Below are 9,896 nucleotides of genomic sequence, written 5' to 3'. Positions count from 1 at the left end.
GTGTGTGTGTGTGTGTGTGTGTGTGTGTGTGTGTGTGTGTGTGTGTGTGTGTGTGTGTGTATGTGTGTGTGCCGAGTTTTTCTTGAAAATTCGAAAAAAACTGAATGAAAATAAAAAATTAAAATGACTCAAGAAAAAAGCATTGATGGATGGACATTCGGCACTTTTTTGCATATTAAAATTAGAATGATTAAGATGAATAAAATTAAAAATTCTAAAAGTGATTCATATTTCTTTGTAAACGGAATTAACCAGAGAATTTAGTTTGTTTTCTGATAACAATTGAATCGGTAAGGAAAACTTTTAAAAGGAAAAATTAAATTAAGCAAGAAACAAGCATGGTTGTGACATGGATGCAAGTGGGGAAATTGTTGAAGCCTAGGCTTGAAATAATTTAAACTATTAGCTATAGCACCATGATAATAAAACACGGCAGCCAAATAGACGAAAGGAAAAAGGATGAGAAAAAAAGATTGGTGAAATGTGTTTGCATGTGTGTGAGAAATAGAATGAATGTGCGGTCTAAGAAGAAACTTTTGGGAACAAAAAAAAGAATTTCAGATGGCACTTGAACTCATCAAATTGACTTGCTAATAGCAAACTACTTTGCCATCGAAAAGACAATTTAAATAAATTTTATCTCAACAGTATTTACAAAGCATTCCAATCGGTAATTTAACACTTCGAAAATTTACTTTACGTGAAATTTGAAATGGTGCTCTTTGCCAGTCGAAATTCGATGAAATTGCTGGTAAGAAATCAACTACGCCAAGATGTTTTCTTTTATTTCTTAGAAATTGAAAGTAATCACTGATCAGTGAAAATTTGCAAAAACCAAGAAATATTTTAAAAGTCATCAGTTTCTAAAATTGGGTATAATTTTTCAGTGAATTACAATTTCAAACTGTTAATGAAAAGAGGAAATAAGAACGACAGAATTAAAATAAATCATTTGATTCGATTTCTTGCCATCAGTGGCCAGCTCTTAGATCTGCTAATGCTTACCACCGAAGATCGATAAGATTCTCTGGTCTTCCATGCAATGTAATGTAATGAAAGATTAACACTAACACCAATTGCACCTTTGCCGAATTTTTTAATCGGAGATAAGTTTTTTTTTTCCGTTCAGATCCATCCTCTCTTTCAACACATTCTGGAGAATCGGATAAGTACATTTTTGTTTTATAATATACTACAATTATTGCTTATCGATATTTATTTGAAATTCATAGCCACATATCAGACAGCTGGTATAACAATAGGACATTAGTCTCAACGCCTAATTCTGTGTCCATTTATATGCTTCTTCTTCAGTATGCATATCTTGAATTCAGTAAGTAAATAAAATTAGAATTTTGTATTTTTAAACAAGTAATTTGTTGGACTATTTTTTTTCTTGATAAGAGCTTCCAATTCTAATATATTCTAACTTTCCATCAAATTTTATTTTTTTTTGGAAAGAAAAAATTTTTCAATGGTTTCATCGATCTTTGCTCTATTCATTTAGCATGTCGTCATATAATATTCAAAATTTTCTGATTTATACGAATTCTGTTTTTCTTTTAACTGTCCTCTTATGATATCGCTGTCACATTATAATCAAAACAAAACACGGAGGAATAATTCCAGTGTAGAATTTATTACACATTATGCAGTGTTATTAGACCTTCAATTGAAATTCGGTTGAGAATGCGTGCTATTCAATTCTTACAATTACTCTCCTTAAATATATCGACCAATAACTAATCGTTGAATTCCTTGCATATCGGTATTTTTGGCTTGTTGATTATGTGTTTGCTGCCTTGTGCGTGATCATAGTTGATCATTTGAGTACCTTTTTTTTTTTTTTTTTTCAGTAGAATACTTCGAAACTGGTAATGTTAATTGAAATGCCGGGAACAACTCAAATGGGGAAAAACTCCAATTCCATTCGAACCGAGATAAGGTGGCTTTTCAACAATTCTGTCATTAATTATCTCGTACGAACAGTATGGATGGTTGCCATATTTTCATCATTAATCAATTTTGTACAGGCAAGCCCTAATCATACCGAAGCAGATGCTATCAAAAATTGTGTTGATGGTATGATTATACCTATTTGGTAAGTTTACTTTTCTTTAGTGCGATTTCAAGACATTCATTAGTTCTGATAAGATGACTGGAAACTAAATTGTGCATAAGACAGGAAAATTCAATTATACATGGATCCATCAATTAAGCTTTATGTAATCACTTATTCATAAGCAATGTTAACTACCGTTTAATGGCAAACATGATGATTTGAGGCGAAAAAAAAACATTGAGATTCATTCCATCCTCTGAAATTTTTCCCTAGTATTGGTATGAATAAATAGTTATTATTCGTTATTCATTTTTTAGCAAAAACAAGTAATAATTATAAAAAACAAATCATAAAAAGGATCTATAGGTAGAACTTATGGTTCTTATAAATTCGACAGGGGAAATTTAAAAAGCGGGAACTAACGAAACCAAATATATAATTTAAAGAGAAATTTTTCCAACTTCTCGATTTTTTCAATGTCAAAAAAAAAGGTGGGAACGAATTTTTTGACTTTCCTGTCATTCTGGACCTTATTTTTTGAAGGGAAAAAACTTTGTTGCCCACTGAATGCTTCAAGTGGGAAATTTTAAATCGAAATTCCAATAAAGTGAATGATTTATTTGTAATTTCGGTTACAAAATCAATGCAGAAATTCAGGAAGGAAGAAAAAATACATTGTTGCAGGCGCCCGTTTTTACATCTAAGCATTGGAGATCGTATATTTCGTGGTATAACATTCTTTTTCATCATTGCCTATCTATTTCTAGGCGTATCTATCGTTGCCGATCGTTTCATGTCATCTATTGAAGTTATAACCAGGTGATTGGTAATTTTAAAATTTCGAATTACTGTGAATTGAAATGTAAATTAAATCAACAAAGCTTAACTTCTTTCTTGAAAATATTGTTGAGAAAAGTTTTTTAGCAGAATGCGTTTTGCCTTTAACCAATGGCGAAAAACTTTTCTGAACCTCAGCATTCACTTGTGAATATAAATAAAAAAAGAAAAGCCTTAGAATGATAAACTTCCTCTAAAATTTATAGAAGAAATCATTTAGCATGGAGAGGACAGTACATGTAAAAAGGCCAGGCCTAGAACCATTAGAAATAAAAGTGAGGATATGGAACGATACCGTTAGCAATCTAACGTTAATGGCACTTGGTTAGCAATTTAATTGAACTTACTACTAATTTTTCATTATTTTAAACTTAATTTTCGAAACATACCATTTCTTCTATATTTTTTTTAAAAAATTTTATTCATTCTCCATAAAATTATCAATGGATGATATCAATGGATTTAAAAACAGTTTGAGTCGAATCGCAAATTATTCAAATCGCACAACTTCTTAGTAAGAATTATTTTACTATAATCCTTAATTAAGTTTCAAAATATTACTCATAATCCATTACTAAACTCAAAAGAAGAAGTAGAGGCAGACGCTAATACTTAAAGTAAATCAAGTTGGAGATTTTTTTCGAAATGAAAGTTGAAAATTCAAGATTAGATAAGTAGCAAAGATAAACCTATTGTTTGCTCAGAGTGTTGATGAAGAAGCAAAAGAAGTGCTTTGTGTCGTATATCCTGGATTTGTTTGCATAGCCATTGAGAATATAAAGTAAATTCATCTATTCACACCAGAAAATTCTGAACCTTCATGTTGTGACAACTTCGATAAGGTTTAGATCATATGTGACAATGATATAGTTTTGCAAATAAATAACTGAAAATTGGCTGTAATTTGAAATCAACGATGAAACTAAGGAATACCAGTCAATTGTTTAAGATGATTAATCCGAAAAGCAAGAAACCAAACCTTCAAATTATCATCGATTTTGTGGAAACTGAAATTTTCAAATCCTAAAGCTTCAATCACTTAAGAATTCCATTTTTTTTTTTTATTAATCCGTTTTTTTTTCACTCTTCGTCATTCTTCAAAATTTTCATCGATTATTGATACTTAAGTATATTAATGAGAGACAATGAAACAATTCAAAAGCAACGGCTTAAATTCTTAGCATCACTTTTCACAATAATCAAGAAACTAACCATTATTTTTATTACGGTTCTCAGCAAGCTTTCCATTTCAGGCTCATCTGCACCTGAAATTTTGCTATCAATCATTGAGGTAATTAACCAGGAAAAATCGTATCTTATACGCTGAAAGACAAATTATTCACTTTTTTGCGGAAAAATTCTTTGTCTTTCCAAAATAATTTGCTTCTCTCATGCAACTGCAGTTTAACGAGAAAATGAACTAATAACAAACTTCTGATTGCTCTTCTAATTATATTTAAGCTTAAGATTATGGAAAATGCAGAACTCGGAGCAAAATTTGTGGGATTATTATCACTAGTAAAACGAATGGTCAAGATTTCAGATCTCTTTGACACTAATTACAGACTATTTGTTGGATTCGTTCACTTTCATGCACTGTTTATGGATTTCAGTTCCATTTTTTCTGCTGTTTATGTTACAAAAATACAATTTTAGGTAATAGGAAAAGGCTTCAATGCTGGTGATTTGGGGCCAAATACCATTGTTGGTTCAGCAGCATTTAATTTATTTATGATCATTGCCATATGCGTAATGGCTGTACCAAATGGTGAAGTTCGGCGCCAAAAACATTTGGACGTATTTTGTGTCACCGCAGCTTGGTAAATCTTGTTGATTTTCTAATGAATTTGAAGCTATTGATAAAATCGTGTGAAGTCGAGAATAATTCTGAAATGTCTTATCCAGACTGATAGTTTCAAAAACCTTTCGTGATAATTTATTTAGGTCTTTGTTCGCATACATCTGGATGTATTTGATTTTATCAATATTTTCGCCAGGTATTATCGAAATATGGGAAGGTTTTTTAACATTTTTCTTCTTTCCGATTACAGTATTAACTGCTTATGTAGCTGATATCAAAATCATACAGGTTGGTCTTTTGTGCACTTGTTTCGTAAACTAATTAATAATAATTTCATTGTTTAAATTTCGACAATCGTGATGATTCCGTGATTCTGATGAAACTAAGCAGATTTGAAATTCTATTTTGTATTTTCAAATGCAGAGACGTTTTATACCACATCGTTATCGAAGGACATTACATGGAATTATTTCAACAGAAGGAGAACAAATGGAAATACTAGAAAAAAATGGTTATCTCAAAGTTAGTAGTGTTGGAGGGATTTCTTTCTCCAGTTTACTTCCAGTTTGCTAATTTCACAAGATCTATCACCTTATCACCAATAAGGACTTGTTGTTAGATTCTCTCTTACAACCCTTCACTAACTTCGTACCTTTCATGCAACTTTGTTTTGTAGTAGAAAAGCTTTAAATTTTCCCAGATTTTTTGAAATTTTCCAGTAACTTTTAGGGTAGTAAAATTGATCCAGCTGTAAAAGCATTCGAAGATAACCGAAGAACGTTTATCGAAATTATGCGCGAAATCAGGAAAAAGAATCCACAGATTGATCCAATTGAACTACAAAAGCAGGCCGAATACGAAATGATCAGTCGTGGTCCAAAGTCGCGGGCTTTTTATAGGTAAGCAACTAGCATATATTCAAGAATAATGGAATAATTGAAGTGTAAGAAGAATTTAGCTATGATGAAATGAAGTAGTATAGTACGTAATGACTAGGTCATGGCACTTTCCAACTCTTGAATTTAACTAAGTAAGAAGGTGATAGTGTCAATGTTTCAGAAATGATTAATTACCGCCTTGGTGATGAATATATTAGGGTAATTTAGAGTGCAAGCAACTAGACGATTGATTGGTGGTGGACATGTGATAAGAAAGCAACTTGACAAGGAATATCATAAATGTGCCGTAAGTTCCATTATTTGTTTTTGGAAGAATTAAACTTTAAATCATTAAAAATTTCCGTTTTCAACTTTAAAAATTTCTCAAAATGTTTTTCTCAAGGGATTTATGTAAACAGCTAAGAGTTCATCGAACAGAAATAAAAAAAAGTGAACAAGTGACTATGTTGATAAGTCATTGTCATAGATGTAGGTCTTTTTGAGTACGATGAAGAAGTATTCAACTCTGAATTTTAAGAGATGAACTTTGTTCACTAAAGAACGAACGATGACAAGATGAGTATATGGGAGAAATAGGCGGTGTCCAACAATGCTCTGCGCTTGTTTTCCAAAAATAGGAGATTAGAGATTTGAAATATGATGAAATGAATTGATGGTATGCATGTAACAAATTTTAGTTGATAAATACAATGTTTAGGCAATTCATAAATTTAACTTATTTTGGTGGACATTTGCGCGTTAAATGAATGAATTGAATAATTTCGTAAATAATCTCAGTGAGAAATTCGCAAATATTTGAATTTAAGATTGCTCAAGAACAAGAGAGACAATTACGAGCAAATATCTGCAAAATATTTTTTGATCCAGCTCACTATACGGTGCTTGAAAGTGTGGGGACATTCGATGTTGTGATCGGCCGAGATGGTGGCCCTGAAGGGCTCACAGTTATGGTTGATTATTATACGGAAGATGGTACTGCCAATGCTGGAAATGATTATATTCCGATTAAAGGAACACTAATTTTCCATCCAGAAGATAAAACACAAGTTAATAATTTCATGAGCATATCACTCTTTTCAAATGGACTTGTTAAATTTGATTAAATTAAACATAAAGTTAGTTATATTGGGAACAATAAAAGATCTGCTACGATCACTTTTTATCTCAAAGGTAATTCACTAGAAGACATATATGTTCATAATGAAATTTATAATTAAAAGTTAACACTTAAATTGAAATTTTAAGCATGAAAAGTTGAATTTTGCAGAAAGTGACGATAGAAATTGTGGATGATGATGTTTTTGAAGAAGATGAGCACTTTTATTTGCACTTGAATAATTTAAGAGTGCGTACTAAAGATGGCCTGGTACTGGACCCAGTGAAACTTGGCGGTATACCGCTAGCTACCCTTGAACTTCCTTCCACTGCTACAGTCATGATTCTTGGTTTGTTTCAATTTTTCATTCATCATAAATACTGTTTCTCCTCTGCATCTGCAAAAAAAGTTCTCGTCTAGCCACCTGCCGTCTGTTTGCTCTTCAACTGAAATTTAATATGCAGTCTCAGAATGAATAATTACTAACATTCAAATTTGGCTCTTTCAAAATTATGCTTTATAAGAGAAGGAATTCTGGAAAAATAATATACGAAATGTAACCGAAATTGAAACTTATAGATGACGATCATGCTGGTGTATTCTCCTTCGAGCATGATCATTTCCAAATTGTTGAAAACTGTGGTTACTTATCGCTCAAAATTCAACGAAGTTCAGGATGTCGCGGCAAAGTTATTGTACCGTATAGGTAAGCTTATTTAAATTCTCAAGTCTAGAATAAAATTTCAACAAGTTATCTGTAAAGCACTCATCGTTGTAATGAAACAGGAAGGTAAGTGCTTCGCAAGTAGAGTTCATTCAATTGGCATTTGACTCATTATGTGAAAAAGTGCTTTTAATCTTGAAAATAAATTTGTAGTCTTTTATATATCTTTTAGTCTTATATGTCTTCTGTAGATAGAATGCAAGAATATGATATCGATTGATTTTACTTAAGATGGCATCATAACCCGCACATTTTCAAATTTTTCCAAATTTTCACCAACTTCGAGGAAATTGCGAAAAGAAAAAGGGATAGTCAATTTTTAAACTTTGTATACAAGAAGCATGGAGGAGAAAAAAAAGAAGCTCTGGCAAATATTCTGTTAAATACTTAGAGGGAAAAGTTTAAACACTACTTTTCTTGCATAGAATTTCTCTTCCCAAACGTCGTTTCAATTAGATAGGGAATGTTAGGACAACAGTAATTAATTGCTGAATTATTAAGAACTGAAGAAGAAATAAAACGGATAGGACAAGTGAGAATTAAACTAATCAATTTCAAATAGAGATAGATAAGGATGATCAGCGCAAATGTCTCGAACGACCCATCGATTTCAACATTTTTTTTTCCTATTCATTATGAAATATCTTATTTGAAGTATTGCATGTTACTTAATCTTTGAAGAGGTATTGAGAATTTGTTGCTAGAAGAAGTGCTTCATTATCTTTCATTCCGTTCGTACAACTCTTAACATTTACTGGTTTCTTTTTTAATTTCCACTTTCCATTATTTTTCCACTTGAAAACAACTTGTTTAATACAAGAATACTTCATCATTTTAGCTTTTATACATTTTTTCACATAACTACATTTGTTCTTCTTTATATTTGTTTACATATACATACTGGAGAAAAATATCGATGAACTTGCTGTCTTACTGATCAGTCCAGTGAATAACAATTTTCCAGGACAGTTGATGGTACTGCGTTCCGCGGGAAGCATTATGAGTTCGAAAAAGGTGAAGTTACCTTTGAAGACAACCAGACTGAGTAGGTCAAATTCTTTCATTAAGTATTGCAAATTTCTTTTGCTAAACTTAGTTATATTTTTGTTCTCATCGCTATTTTAAAATTACTCAAATTTTATTAAGTTGAAAGAAATCCTTTTTTTTTCTCAGAGCATTCATTGAGATTGGTGTAATGAACACTGAGCAGTACGAACGGATGGATTACTTTTTTATTGAACTTGATCAGCCGATCTGGGCCAAAAAGATGTCAGGTAACTTCATACCTTTCCTAAGATTATCAGCTATGCATGGATTGTAATTAATCATGCTAATTTGGTAGACAAATGGAATCATAATTATTACATCCTAATGATGCTATCAAGACTATTGCTGTTCTTCTTGTGGGTAAATGTATAATAATGACTTTTTTTTAATAGAAATGATTAAATAATTGCAAATTTCTATTACTAAACTAAATTATATTTTTATTCTTAACGAGTAAGTTCAAAAAGGTAGTAGACATTTTGTGTTTGTGATAAAAGGTCTCTGATAAATGCTTAACGGCGATGATAGCACAAAAAATTGATCACACAATGAGAAAACTTTTACGTAAAACTATTCAATTTAGATTTGCGGGAAGTCCAAGAACGTTTCTTGAAGCGAATAGAAAGAAAGAAAAATGAATCACTGAGAAGCTTGAATAGAAATAGCAAATCATCTGATTATGAAGGTATACTACACGGAACAAGTAGACAAATTTTACATTTAAATAAAAGCCAAGGTCAAAGTTGATTGAAATGAATTCGATGCCTTCTTATTCTTCTTTCCAGTATTATTTTTATTGAAAAAAGTGAGAAGCTAAATGAAATTCCTCAGAATTTAGACGAAAAAACTGAGGAAAGCCGTAAGATCCTTTGAGATTATAACATTATCGAATGTGTGCGCGGTGAAGATCGAATGACCATTTGTAGAAACAAAGAACCTAACCTTTCTTTTAAATTGCCGAATAACCAAAGCCATTTTATAGGTTATCCAGTTATCCTCACTAATACTCTTTGATAAGATTTTTCGTGTTTCGTTTAATTTGAAAAATTTAACTTGGAAAAATGTTAAAATTACCAAGAAATATGCATAAAATATCTTTCCAATTCCTTTTTAATTACCCTTGTATACATTCTTTCAGATAAAACAATACCATTCTCCAGTAATTTCGCTCATACTTTCTCTTCTCCAGATCTTCTTCATTTTCCCAATCTATTCAAACGACGAATGAGTTCTTGGTTGACTGTTGATGGAAATGAAGATCCCTTTCTGACCTTTGATCTCATCTTTAATAACTATTTGCCTTAACACTCTTTTATTCATTTACGTAATTTTAATTAATCACTTTTTTAATTACATCATAATTATCTATAGTACTTCTTTGCCTGAGCAAGAAATAGCAGTGTATTGAACATACCTAATTAGAATTAGAG

General features: G+C 31.3%; 1 protein-coding gene across 1 annotated transcript; it reads left to right on the top strand.

Annotated features, from left to right (window-relative positions):
• Positions 1-1,889: 1,889 nt before the first annotated feature.
• Positions 1,890-9,771, top strand: LOAG_17354 (sodium/calcium exchanger 1; the record flags this gene model as incomplete). The annotated part of the gene is made up of 16 exons (XM_020450012.1): positions 1,890-2,101; positions 2,747-2,881; positions 3,120-3,223; positions 4,153-4,190; positions 4,556-4,719; positions 4,844-4,988; positions 5,124-5,222; positions 5,430-5,599; positions 5,807-5,885; positions 6,406-6,645; positions 6,867-7,044; positions 7,275-7,401; positions 8,384-8,464; positions 8,593-8,693; positions 9,050-9,169; positions 9,605-9,771. 16 exons carry the CDS (start codon positions 1,890-1,892, stop codon positions 9,769-9,771), a joined length of 2,160 nt encoding a protein of 719 aa, XP_020306385.1.
• Between the last annotated feature and the right edge of the window lie 125 nt (positions 9,772-9,896).

The sequence above is a fragment of the Loa loa genome (genome assembly GCF_000183805.2).
Source record: "Loa loa unplaced genomic scaffold supercont3.64, whole genome shotgun sequence".
NCBI lineage: Eukaryota > Metazoa > Nematoda > Chromadorea > Rhabditida > Onchocercidae > Loa > Loa loa.
Note: the sequence above shows the minus strand (reverse complement) of the source record. Positions and strands in the feature narration are given on the sequence as shown.